This window comes from Dasypus novemcinctus, chromosome 22 (genome assembly GCF_030445035.2).
Source record: "Dasypus novemcinctus isolate mDasNov1 chromosome 22, mDasNov1.1.hap2, whole genome shotgun sequence".
NCBI classification, from domain to species: Eukaryota; Metazoa; Chordata; class Mammalia; order Cingulata; family Dasypodidae; genus Dasypus; species Dasypus novemcinctus.
The window spans coordinates 46220678-46234594 of record NC_080694.1 but is presented as its reverse complement, the minus strand read 5'-3'; the positions used below and the strand labels follow the sequence as shown (position 1 = coordinate 46234594).

Genomic DNA, 13917 nt, shown 5'->3' with positions numbered 1-13917 from the left:
CTCCCATGTAGTAGACCGACGCCCTATCCACTGGGCCAAGTCCGCTTCCCTCTGCCGGGTCTATTGAGTTATCTCTATTCCTTTGTGTTCTTCTCTTGTGTGTTTACTTCCTGGGCTCCAAGATCAAAACTCCAACATTGAAACTCCAGCATCAAAAGCTCTAACTCTGTCCTTTGCCATGTCTTTTATCTGTGAGTCCCCACCCACCAAGGGGCAGGGACTCAACACCCTACTGATGTGGCCCAATCATAATCATAATTTATGGCCCTAATCATAATGTAATCATGCCCATGTACAGACCAGTTCACAAACATAATCTAGTATCTATCTTTGAAATTCATAATTACATTAAACCGTCACACATGGATATCCCTTGGGGGCCATTTTTTCCCCTACCGCAGTATGTGTGTCCATATGCATGCCACGTGAATAAAGAGGGAGGTGCACACTGGAAGAATCTGATCAGGACAGTAGCTGTACACTTACCTTCACTTTGTTTCATTTTATTTTTTATTTTACCTTCACTTTGAAAGTCCACAAACTTGACTCTTTGGAAGCAATCCAGAAGGTCCTTGACATAATTTTGGTTCATAATTTTGCCAAGCACAGGTTGCATCACAAGTGTCCCATGAACATAGGGGTCTAGTGGCCTAGCCAACCACCCTCCATGGGTCAGTGTGGCTTTGCTGTCCTCTAATCGTGTGAATTATTCTTACTGAACTTAGTGAGGTCTATGGGGCGGCATAATGTGCTGTGGTGGATTTGGAATTTAAGCACTCAGAAAGGTGTCGGGCCTCTTAAGAGCGTCAGAGGTCTATTATTATCTACAGGAAGTTTTCCTCTGGACAGTGGCTTAAGCCTCTTGTGAGGGATGGAGACTGTTAACCAACATTGGCAGACAGACCAGTGATTCCATAGCAAATAGCTTCCCTCTGTAAGTCATTGGTATCCGTTTCTAAGTCAAATATTTGTAGGATAGGTGTTTTAGTTTCCTAGGCTGCTAGAAGCACACACCATGAAATGGGTTGGGTTAAGTAATAGGAATTCATTGGCTTGTAGTTTTGATGCAGAGAAAATGTCCCAATCAAGGCATTGTCAAGGAGATGCTTTCTTCCCAGACTGGCTGCCAACAATCCTTGGCTCCTCTGGCTCATGGCAAGGCACATGCTGTCTGCTGGTCTCTCCGTTCTCTTCTGGGTTTCCTTGATTTCACCTTTTTACCTTTGTGGCTTTCTTTTTTCTCTCTTTCTTTATTTCATTCTGTTTATAAAGATCTCCAGTAATAGAATTAAGCCCCATCCCGAATGAGGTGCGTCACACCTTAGGTGAAGTAGCCATACCAAAAGATCTTACTTACTGTGAGTTTATACCCTCAGGAATGGATTAGATTTAAGAACATGTTTTTCTGGGGTACGTACAGTTCCAAACCACCACAATGGGCTAATTGCAGCAGAAGCAGAAATATGCTGACATCTTTAAACCAGTTTTACTCTTTATGCTGTTGTTTAAGACACAGATGTTCTGACATCTTTGAAGTATTATGATTTTGGAAAGTCTCACATATTGCCCAGCATGTATTTCCTTGCATAACTTTAAAGGCATTTAGGAAAACAAACAAAAATGTTGGAAAAATGTTATTACTAAGCATAAAATGATATATTGCCATGATGAAAGAAACAGTGAATTGTGAAATAAATTGCCTCACTAAATTACTTTCTTTTTATATTTGCTGAGGTTGTAACTCATACCTCGTGACTTCTTTGAGAACCACCATGATAAATATTTGTATTAATTATATCCATATTGTAACCTAAGTACAAAGAAACTTAATCTGAAGAATTAATTCATTTCACTTATAACAATGGGCTAGGATGGGGAATTACTTTTCATGGGATATTAGAAAACACCCATGGCATGTTAGGTCTCTATTATAGCATTTTCCACTTTAACCTGAAAAAATTGGTTGTATATACAATGTTCTTTCCCACAAAACTCTAAACTCCTAGAGAGCAAGGGCCTTAAGTTTTTTTTTTTCAATTCCACATGCTGCCTAACACCGTGTATTACATATCATTAACATTGAAGGACATGCAGTGTACATCTCAGGAAAATAGGGGGCCAAACCACACAGTAGGTAGGCAAGTTGTCATCCTGAGCAATATCTAGAGCTAGTATTATTGCTTTTATTTTAATTACAAAAAATTTTTTATTATTGCATTTTTAAAAATTTTCTCTTCCCTCTCCCCCTTCTCCCCCCGTTGTCTGCTCTCTGTGTCCATTTTGCTGTGTATTCTTCTGTGTCTGCTTATATTCTTGTCAGCAGCACCAGGAATCTGTACTTTTTCTTGCATCATCTTGCTGCGTCAGCTCTCTGTGTGTGCGGCATCACTCCTGGGCAGGCTGCACTTTTTTTCATGTTGGGCAGCTCTCCTTACAGGGCATACTCCTTGCACATGGGGCTCCCCTACGTGGGGGACACCCCTGCATGGCATGGCACTCCTTACATGCATCAGCATTGCACACGGGCCAGCTCACCACACGGGTCAGGAGGCCCTGGGTTTGAAACTTGGACCTACCAGGTGGTAGGCGGATGCCCTATCTGTTGGGCTAAGTCCGCTTCCCTATTATTGCCTTTTAAGAGCACATTTCCCCCTCTCCTCTCTCAAATTTTTTTCTCTGCTTTCTAGTACTGTCTCTTTTTCTTTCGTTTTCCTGTCTTTTCTCTCCTAACTAGGTCTTGGCTGCCTGCGCTGTAGCATCTACAGATCTTCTAGGCATTTCCTAGATCTGCAGGTGCTATACTGGGATTGAGAGAAGTTCAGGGGGCTGCCTTTCCATTCTATGGTTCCATCAAAAACTGAATTAAATCTGCTCAACAGGTTTGCACAAAGGAGATGGTGCAGAGGACGTGAGTTCCTGCTCTCTGTTCCCAGCTGTTACTCCATTTGGAATGTGCTTTTCAAGTCAGCCATCAGCAAACAAGAAAGAGGGCCTTAGGAATCCATATGGAAGGAAGAGTGTGAGTTTTGGTAAATGAAATAAGAGCCTCAGTGGATGGGAAGGAGATTGATACTGGATTAACCTGCTTAATAATTGTTAGTTCAGCTTCTTTAGGCCAAAATGATAAGTTTTGTTCAAATTCTACTAGAATAGATTAATAAAAGAAGTTTCCTTCAAATGTAATGTTCTGTTTTTCACACACATTTCATTTAATGAACATTGAATTGTAACTATTTTTATTCCGACCCAAAACCAAAATAGTGCATTTGTGTTATCCCCTTGCAATTCTGCAGACTCTTTTCACCCTGAACCTGAACTCCAGAATGCAACCTCTTGGTTTATGTTTATAACCACCACACCCTCCTGGTCTGTGTAAAAGAGCATGCAAATTCTGATGCAGAGTCCACTCCTGAGACCTTTTCCTACCTGCCTTCAGCCTTTGAAGTCTTTGTTTCTAAGGAGCATCAACTGGGAAGCGAACTTGGCCCAGTGGTTAGGGCGTCTGTCTACCACATGGGAGGTCCGTGGTTCAAACCCCAGGCCTCCCTGACCCTTGTGGAGCTGGCCCACGCGCAGTGCTGATGTGCGCAAGGAGTGCCGTGCCACACAGGGGTGTCCCCTGCATAGGGGAGCCCCACGCGCAAGGAGTACGCTCCGTAAGGAGAGTCGCCAAGCGTAAAAGAAAGTGCAGCCTGCCCAGGAATGGCGCCGCACACACGGAGAGCTCACACAGCAAGATGACGCAACAAAAAGACACAGATTCCCGTGCCGCTGATAAGGATAGAAGCAGTCACAGAAGAACACCAGCGAATGGACACAGAGAGCAGACAACTGGGGGGGGGGGGGAGAGAAATACATAAAAAATAAATCTTAAAAAATAAATAAATAAAGAGCGTCAACTGGTTCTAAGTCCTTGCTGTTCAAAGTATGACCCTTGGATCAGCCGTAGCAGCAGCACATGGGATTTTGTTAGAAATGCAGCATCTCAGGGCACACTCAGCAAATTCCCACATTAAAGAGAGACACTGCTTTACTTCATGTGTACTAATTTTGCCTCTTTGATGAGAATAATAACTAAAATAGACCTTAAAATCACACTCTAGATCTTGGTTCACACTGACATGACACCCAGTACCGAGAGGCTACCATGGTAGACATTTATGGAAACTGGCTGCCCAGCATCTGAACCTCTTTCCTGGCCCTGGAAAATCTCCTCCCATGGATACCAGTGGCCTTCTCCCACAAGGGCAGTGTGTTCTAGACTTTTTTTTTTTAAGATTTATTTTATTTATTTATCCCTCCCTACCCTCTCATTGTTTGGACTTGCTGTGTCTATTCATCTTCTTTGTTTCCTTAGGAGGCACCAGGAACTGAACCTGGGAACTCCGATGTGGGAGGGAGGTGCTTAATTGCTTAAGCCACCTCCGTTCCTGCTTTGTTGTGTCTCTCATTATGTTTTTCCTATTGTGTCTCTTGTTGCATCATCTTGTTGTGCCAGCATGCCATCCTGCTCTTCTCTTTAGGAGGCACTAGGAACCTCTGCTCCCTACTTTGTTGTGACTCTCAATATATATTTCTTCTTGTGTCTTTTGTTGGCTCATCCTGTTGGTCAGCTTGCTGCACCTGCCCATTGTGCCAGCTCACTGTCTTCTTTAGGAGGCACTGGGAACTGAACCATCGACCTCCCATGTGGTAGGCAGGAGCCCAGTCACCTGAGTCACATCTACTTCCCTGTTCTAGGCTTTTTCATGTCATCCCAGGCACAGAAAATGAGAATATGTATCAGGCACTCCGTGAAAGTATGAGATTGCTCACTGCCAGAAGGGGCCAGCTCCAGGGATTCCAGCCACCCTTGACTCACCCTGTGGTGAGGGTATCACTACCCCAGCACCTCTTAACACACCCATAGGATAAGCTGGGAATCTCTTTTTGCTGGTAGCTCCTGGCATAGGCATGCAATGCAGGCTTGGCTGACTCTGAAACTTGACTGATTTATGTGAACAGTCAAGGGTCAGAGAGATGAGAGTCCAAGCTGTGAAGGTGGCATCTGGCAGCAGATGTTAAGGATAATCTACTTATGCTGCTTTTTTTTTTAATAGATTTATTTATTTATTTATTTCTCTCCCCTCTCCCTCCCCCCCCCCCCCCCGCCCCAGTTTTCTGCTCTCTGTGTCCATTCACTGTCTGTTCTTCTGTGACCACTTCTATCCTCATCAGTGGCACTGGGAATCTGTGTTTCTTTCTGTTGCGTCATCTTGTTGTGTCAGCTCTCCGTGTGTGCGGCACCATTCCTAGGCAGGCTGCACTTTCTTTTGCGCTGGGCGGCTCTCCTTACTGGACGCACTCCTTGCGCGTGGGGCTCCCCTGTATGGGGGACACCCCTTGCGCTCATCAGCACTGCACATGGGCCAGCTCCACACGGGTCAAGGAGGCCCGGGGTTTGAACCGTGGACCTCCCATGTGGTAGGCAGATGCCCTATCCTTTGGGCCTAGTCCTCTTCCCTGCTACTAGTCTTTTGGTCTTTGCTTATATTCAGGTCTCGTTGTCCAACCTCTGGTCAATTCTGAGAACCATTCGATAGCTTTCTAGTAAGTTCCTTCTCTGCTTAAAAGAGCCCAAATTAGCTCCTATTGTTTGCTACTGAGAAACCCAACAGATAGATATTTATCTGTATTATAGCAACACATTGTGAAAACTGAAAATAGAGGCTCAGGAAAAGTGTAGATAAGCTTGTGGCTAATGGATTTTTACTGTTTATAGTTCTATGCGCAATTCTAATGTTTTCGTAGTAAAAAGGTACTTTTAATTATACATTATAATTGTCCATTATAGAAAGATTTTATGATGTTCCTGTCTTTTTTAGTAATGATTTTGGTAGTGTTAAAATTATCATATAGTCTTTTATCCTTTAGCATCTCGTAATCATTTTTCCATGCCTCTAAAACCACATTTTTATAAGGCCACGCTATATTTGTTACAGGCTGTGCTGGTGCAAGGAGACCTGGATGAACAGGGGTTAAAGTTCCACCTGAGATCCAATTCATCAAGAGAAAGCGGTGCTGTTTTCTAATTGGTCAGATGTCTTCTTTTGGCAATTCCACTTCTCAGAAGGGATGCCTTTTTAGAAATCCACACAAATGGATTATATATGCTCCTGCAATCCTATTTCCTTTGAGTAGGTATACAAATAAGTCTACCTTCTAGTGCCTTCATGTTGCACATTTATTTTGCTTCTGTATTTCAACCAATTTCCTACTTCTTGCTGAATATTTTGCGGCCTAAATTTCTTCCCTGTTTTAGAATTTTTTTTCAGTTTTGATTTTTTTTTAATACATAAGTTGTGATCGTTAAATTCATGTGTTACCTCGTGTAGGTTATGGCATTTAGTTGTTTGGTCAAGCAAGCACTAGCCTGATTCTTGCTGTGAGGATATAGCGTGGATTTAAATCATCAGTCAGTTGATTGCATCTATAGCTGATTATATCTACAATCAACAAAGGAGATTGCCTTCAGTAATGAGAGAACTGATCCTCAGTTGAAAGCCTTCATGAGAAAAACTGATTATTTTTAGCAGCCAGAAATAAGAATTTCTATCTCTACTTCAGCCCGTCAGCTTCTCCTGGAAAATTTGTCGAAATGTTTCCCAGAGTTCCCAGCTTGCGGCCTGCCCTACTGTATTTGGACTTGCCCATCCCCACAGTCCTGTGAGCCAATTCCTGTAATAAACCTCACAATATTTACATAAATACATGTATCTCTTGTCATTTGTGTTTCCCTGGAGAAACTTAACTAATGCATAAGGCAAAAGGCATAAACACCTTCATCACTCTTCATAAGCATCACCAAATATGTGGCTTTCTAAAATGATTTTATTGGTATTCTCTGCCACCTTTGGTATAAGAAAGTGCCCATTTCCCAGCATCCTCCCCCACAACTGAAATCATTAATTTCTAGAGGTTGCTTGTTTGGAGAGCAACCAGTCCCTCCTATAAAAAACTTTCAATGAACGTCAGACAATTCTATTTCCTCAACCTTTCCTAGGATATGTAAAGTTCTTAATAGTTTCCAACTGTGCTGACAGAAAAAAGTACCCCTTCCTAAAAAAAACCTTGATGACTATTTCGAGAAAGTTTGATGAGGCTTGGAGGCCATTTATTCTGTCAAGTCCATCCTATACTTAAACAGCGCTTGGCTTACATTTAACTAATTGTTACTGTATTTTACATGAAAGTTTTAAGATAATTTAAATACAATGGAATCATGTGACAAAGTGCAAAGACTCAGAACAGTTCTATCTGGTATTTTTATTAAGGAACAAGTCATCGGTTTGGGTTGTCTGGGAAATCCCGGGAGAAATTAGGCTGCATGACTTCCTTATTAGTTCCAGCCAGAGATTGAGGACCTTCAATTAAATCACCATTTACCCACCCTCTTTAAGACAAAATAAATAATTCTCCATTCAGCAAACTATTCCTTGCTTATTTGACCAATTACCGTTATAGTATCTTTGGAAGTAAGCAAAATGTCGGCGTTTATGTCACGTAGTTTACACGTGTAAAGCCAGGATTTTGCCAGCTAGGGGAAGGATATGCTAAACAAAGGAAAACGGTGAAAACAAAATAGTAGCTATGATGGGTCAGGGAGCAACACTTTGGAAGTTGTGCCAATTTTAGTCCACTAAGCACTCTTCTGGGAACTGCCAAGTAGGAAGTCTTAGTTTTTATTCTGCTGACCTCAGTGAGTATTGCCTTGTTTGAAAAATGGGCATACTTTTTTTTTTTGCTACTTAACAAAGAGGCCTATTATGAAAATTAAGGAGTCTATAAAATGCTTTGACGCCTCTAGAAGCCCTTCCTAAACACACACTATAATCGTGCATCGTTCATGTTCCCGTTCTCTGAAGATACGCCAGTCTTTAATAGTTTTCATAACGTGACACCTTTTACCACTGAAGTTCACTTTAAGTCCTCATAAAATGAATTAACGAAATACTATTTTAAGAGGGAGAATTTGCCCTCAGAAATGGTTTCGACTCCCCATATGGCAAACATGAAGGTAGTAAATTCGGTGAAGTATGAAAAAGCGGTAAGAGGAAAGCAGCGCGTCCCCAAGGCGGGAGGCGGGAAACGGAACCCCGGGACCCTCCTTCAGGCGGCTCGCCTCGGGGACCCCCCTGGACGCCCCGAGTCCGTGCGCTCCGGGGGCGCCCGGCGTCCGCCTCGCGGCGGGCCCAGCGGGGCTCGATTGCTTTCGCCTGGGCGGGAGCCGCCGCCGCTCCAGCCGTGACCCACGGGGGAGGGGGGGCGACGACGACAGAAAGCAGCGAGGGAGGAGGAGACTCGCCGCGGGCAGGGCGGCGGGGGCGGCGGGCGGGAGGGCGAGCCCGCCGGCGGGCTCGGGGGAGCCGCGCGGCCGCCCGGCGCCTCCGCGCACGCACGCGGCTCGCACTCGGCCTCCTGCGCCGGCGCGCCCCGGCCCCCGCGGCCCGCCCCCCGCCCGCGCCGCTCGCGCCCTCCGTCCCCGCCCCCTCGCCTGGCGCCGCCCGCGCGCAGCGTCTCGCGCCCGCCCGCCGCGAAACAGCCGCGAGAGCAGCGGCCCGGCCGCCCCGCGCGCCTCCTCCGCCCGCGCTCCCGCGTCGCGTCCAGGGGCCGCCCGCCCGAGCTGCCCCCCGCCCCGCAACGTTCTCTCGGGGCCACCCGGGGCCCGCGTCGCCCGTCCGGCCTCCGCGCCCCCAACCGTCGCGCTCCGCTCGGCGCGCGGCCCGGCCGCCTGCTTCCGGGGCGGGCGAGTGGGCGCCTGGAGCCGGCGGCCGCAGCCACAGCGCCCCCGGGCAGCGCAGGAGGAAGGAGCGAAGAGGCGGAGGCGGCCGCAGGCTGAGTCGCGGCCGGGATGTCCGGGCAGCCGCCGCCGCCGCCGCCGCAGCAACAACAACAGCCGCTGCCGCCGCCGCCGTCCGCCGCCCCGGGCTCCGGAGTCGTCCTGCCCGCGCCCCCGGCCGTCGGCGCCAGCGCCTCTCCGGCCGGCTCGCCCGCAGGAGGCGCGGGCGGCGGCTTGGGGGCCGCGGCGGCCGCCCTGCTCCTCCACCCGCCGCCGCCGCCGCCGCCGCCCCCGGCCACCGCGGCCCCGCCGCCGCCGCCGCCGCCGCCCCCCGCCTCGGCGGCCGCCCCCGCCGCCGCGCCCCCCGCGCCGCCCGGCCTCGCCGCGGGCCCCGGCCCGGCCCTGGCGGCGGGCAGTAGCGCCGCGGCCCCCTTCCCGCACGGGGACTCGGCCCTCAACGAGCAGGAGAAGGAGCTGCAGCGGCGGCTGAAGCGCCTCTACCCGGCGGTGGACGAGCAGGAGACGCCGCTGCCGCGCTCCTGGAGCCCGAAGGACAAGTTCAGCTACATCGGCCTGTCCCAGAACAACCTGCGGGTGCACTACAAAGGTACGCGCGGCCGGGCGCGGGGGCCCGCCGCGCTCGGGCTCTGCACTCGCCGCCGGCGCCCGCCCTGGCGGGGACTCGCCGCCGGGTCGGCCTCGCCGAGGGTGGGGAGGGGGTCCCGGGGAGCGCTCGAGGGGGGCGGGAGAGTCCTGGGAAGGGAAGGTGGGTTCCTGCTGCCGGGTCGGAGGGAGCTGGTCATCCGAGGCCAGGAGGAGGACACCTTGAGCGGATCCGGATGACAGCAGGGAACTCGCTTTCGGATTTCCCCGAAAGATCAATCTTGGGGCTTGGAGAGAGGCATCTAGGGAGTTGGGTTACATTGTTCTCCAGGTGGTGGGTCAGGCGTTCTCTTCTTACGTAGGGGGAGCGCACGATTCTGAGGTAGGATTTCTAATTTAAGGAGAGCAGGGATACAGAGGGGGAGGAATAATCAGGGGAGGATGTCGCCCAGAATTAGGCCACAGATCGTCTAGGGGGACAAAAGGACAAGGGGCCCAAGTTTGCCATCAGTAGAGCTTACTGAAAACAACTGGGAGCCTCAGAGGGGAAACGGCAGGAGGACGCGTTTTCTTAGGGGAGCAGAAGCCTACCAGCTCCTTGGAAATGCCCAGGATTTGTGTGTTGGTGTTGCGTGAAGTCTTGTTGAAGGTTGTGTTTTTCCCATTATTTATTATGTTAAGGGAAATGGGTTCATATTTTACACCTGCAGTTAAAAAAACAAAACTGCCTTCTACTAGTGCTTGCCCCCCTCCTCTCCCTTACTTGTAACGTAAGCTTCACGTACATTAAACAAAGCTTTACGCGTATCAGTTGTATATAAATTGCTATGGGAAGCTTAAGGTACCCCAGATGAATACCATACATCAAGTTTACTTGTCTGGAAAAAATAATTGATCTAGTGTACCCGTCTATCTGGAAACAAATCCAGTTTTTTAGGCCCCAGACCTGAAGCAGCAGCTTTTGCATTCAAAGCAGCCTCATTTTGATTGGCTACAAAGGAAGGGTCTTAATCAGATCAGAGTGACATGCATGTAGAGGTTAAAAACAAGGTCTGGTTAAATTCTTGAAGTATACAAGACTGAAATTTGAGAAGAGCCTTGATAAAGAAGTTACTATTTAATCTGAAAGGAGAATGGCAACAGAAATCTAAATGATTTGACTGCAAAGAATCACGCAGAGAAACAGGCCTTGTCGAATATTTGTATCCTTTTATCCTTGCCACAGTTCCAGAGAAGTACTTTCAATTTTAAATGTTGTGTTCTTAATCGAAACGGCTGAAAATTTAAAAATATCGGACCTTTTTAAAAAATTACTAGTTTAGGAATTTTGTTAATACCCTGTGAAAACTAATACTGAATTTTGTTTTTAAGTTTGTTTGAACAGTGCTGTGTTATGAAGTGTTTACTTCTGATCTGGCTACCAGAAGCTTTTGTTGGGTTTAACAAAACTTTTTCTCATTTTAAATTTGTGATTGATGCTTAATAATTAGCTTATGAAATCCCTGACAGAATGATAAGGAAAGGTTATTGAACAAAGAATCCTGAACTTTCCTGCATCCTGCACTCATTTGTGATTTTAGACATGTCACTAGACAGGACTTCAGTTTCTTCCTGAGTGATGAGGGAGTTGAGTTGGATGGTTGGTAAGGAAATTTCCAGCTCTGAATTTCCATGAAATCTAAGATTCACGATGACAGTTTATTTAATACTGTAACATGCCTCGATAATTTCACTGTTTTTATACAGAACTGATGCATGTAAGTGCATGCTTATGTGAAATGGGTTGGAGTTTGGAATATTTATCTCAATTATTTTTCTGTTGGCCTTTTTATTACTTTTTGTTGTGTAATACTAAGATTCAGTTTCTGGAAATGCTCTGATTTTATAATTGTAAACCATTATTTCTGGAAGAACAGATTTTGCTGTAGGTCCTTTTTTCCTTTCTTTTCTCTACTCCCTTTCCCTTTGTCTCTCCCTTCCCCCTTGTCACAAACACAGTCCCCTTTTCTCCCCTTCTGTCTCTTCCTCTTGTGTGTGTGTGTTTGTGTTTTCCTGTGTGCCTTCCTTCTGGGTGAACTATACCAAATGGCAACTTCTGTCTCAGTAGCAAAGGAATGGCGCAAAGGGGAACTGTCATGGACAGTAGGTAATAAAACTTTGAAGTCGCAAAATAAGAGTGAATTTTATTTAGACTTATCAGTGTGCTGCTTTTGAATTTTCTTATTTTGCAAACTTGAACATTAAAAACTATTTATATATTTTTCTATATTAGAGAATTTCAAAAGATCATAAGTATTTTCAGGAGTGATAAGGGTTCTTTTCTTCTTACCTTACTGTTTGATATAAAATAGAAGTATTTGGTTTCTTTTGTTCTAATGTGTTCTGTTTTTAAGGTATTTTTCTTCTAAATTGAGATTACTGTTTTGTAAGAGACATTGTTTGTTAAATGATTTGAGGCGATTATTGTTAAACAAAGCCAGGTATGCAGACAGAGTTGATTGGATTGCAGAGAAATACAGTATATATTTGTACAGTGTAAGTTAATATTTTTAAAAAGGGCTCTTGGTTAGCAGAACACACCAACGATTGAAACATCCAAAGATGGCTTCTTTTATTTTTAAAATTCTTGTCAACTTTGATTAAGTGCAAATGTGACAAATTTTAGAGTTTTCTATAATGAAATTTATTCCAACTTAATGAATAGGACAATTAATTTGAGTAGTCTAAATGTTTCAATTATGGATTATATTTTCCTATTTTTCAAGTTATTATCAGTACTTAGAATTTAGATATGGCAGAAAGCATTTTGATAACATCCACTTAATTATCTGGACAAGATTGTAGAATTCTCATTTAGAATTTGGAAGTACCTAGAGATTGGATTTTCCTATTCACAAGTAAGGCAGGATTGGAAACTAATTTTTACCTATTCCAAATTTAGTGCTCTGTCCACTGTACCAGTGGTGCCTGTTTCAGTTTGTTTGAGACTGACTTAATTATCTCAAATAGATAAAGTCCAGTGATCATATTTATAACTTTTTGAAGAATACTTGAGACTAAAAAAGATAACTGGAGCACACTAATGCTACCTAAAAGTCCGGGCACCTTGATTATACTGATTTGGGACAGCTTAGAAGAAACACAAGCTAAGTGGAAGTTGGGAATGATAGGATGCAATGAAACAGTGAATTACACTTTTAAATCGAAGCATTATTAACAATATCTAATCAGGTAAGCTGAACTTTTGGTATGCCTAACTCTCTTCTCAAATATCACCAGCCATTAGTCTTTTAACACGTCCTAAATATAATTGCTTATTTAATTTCTTGTACTTTTTAAGATTCAGCAAGTATATCAACAAATATTGCCTATTAGTAATTCTTAACAAATGTCTGTGTTAAGAATTGTGGGAGTGATATAAAATGTTCCTTAAAACTATGGAATTGAAAAACCCAAACTGAGAGCGGATGTGGCTCAAATGGTTGAGCACCTTCTTCCCACACAGGAGGTCCTGGGTTTGGTTCCCGGTGCCTCCTAAAAACAAAAAGAGACAACAAGCAAACAAATGATAAAACCAACTCAGGGCAGCAGATGTGGCTCCTTGGTTGAAAGCCAGCTTCCCACTTACGAGGTCCTGGGTTCAATTCCTGTCTCTGATACCTCAAAAAAAAAAAAAGAAAGAAAGAAACAAACAAACAAAAAAACCAAACTGTGCTTTTCCTGGGGATCCCTTTGTCAGAATTTGGGGTAATCTAGCTTTTGAAAATGCCAATTGATAACTGCCAGCATCAAGTGACACTAATAATCATACTTACAGAAAAAGTAGGCAATAATAATGATAATTTTTTGAGCATTTGCTATATGGCAGATATTTTGCTAGACCTTTATATGTAGGTCTTGCTCACCATTCATTCAACAGACTTCTAGTAAATGTTTACTTGTGCCAGATTTTGAGCACTTAAAGGTGAATAAGATAATGTTTATGAATTCAGAAGATCGAAGGACATAATTTGGTGTAGTAAGGGAAGTGTTAACAAGACTTTTGTGCGAGCTAGGAGGAGGATGTAACCTAGAATGAAATTGGGAAGGGGTGAAGTAGGTGGGCAGTGGACAGCTTCTTGGAGATGATGCCAGTGGTCAGCCTTAAAAGATGAGTAGAATATAGGAGAAAAGGATGGGCTGGACATTGTAAGTGAAGGACAAGTATGAGTGAAAGAAAATAGGAGAGAAATATTGTGTACGTTAGGATCTACAAATGGTTTGGGGTTGTTGGAATTTAGAATTTGTGCCAAAGAGCAGCTGGGAGAGAAATCCTTGAGAGGCCTTGTAGAATATTTTATTGAGCTTAGATCTTCTTCTGTAAGAGATGCGGAATCATCAAAGGATTTTAAGTGGGGAGTGACATGCTCATATGTCCATTTTTATCAGGTAACAGTTGTATGGAAGATAGATTATGGGGTACAGGTCTAGAAATAGCAAATTCACCTTAAAGTCTG

The 13917-nt window shown here is 44.9% G+C and overlaps 1 protein-coding gene across 1 annotated transcript in view; it reads left to right on the top strand.

Annotated features, from left to right (window-relative positions):
* The first annotated feature begins 8837 nt into the window (after nt 1-8837).
* The window catches only part of RANBP9 (RAN binding protein 9), a 115281-nt gene continuing 110201 nt past the window's right edge, over nt 8838-13917 (top strand). The window contains exon 1 of the mRNA XM_058285237.2: nt 8838-9425. Within this exon, the coding sequence (XP_058141220.1) occupies nt 8891-9425 (535 nt within the window). The 5' untranslated portion in view covers nt 8838-8890. The remainder of the gene's footprint in view (nt 9426-13917) is intronic.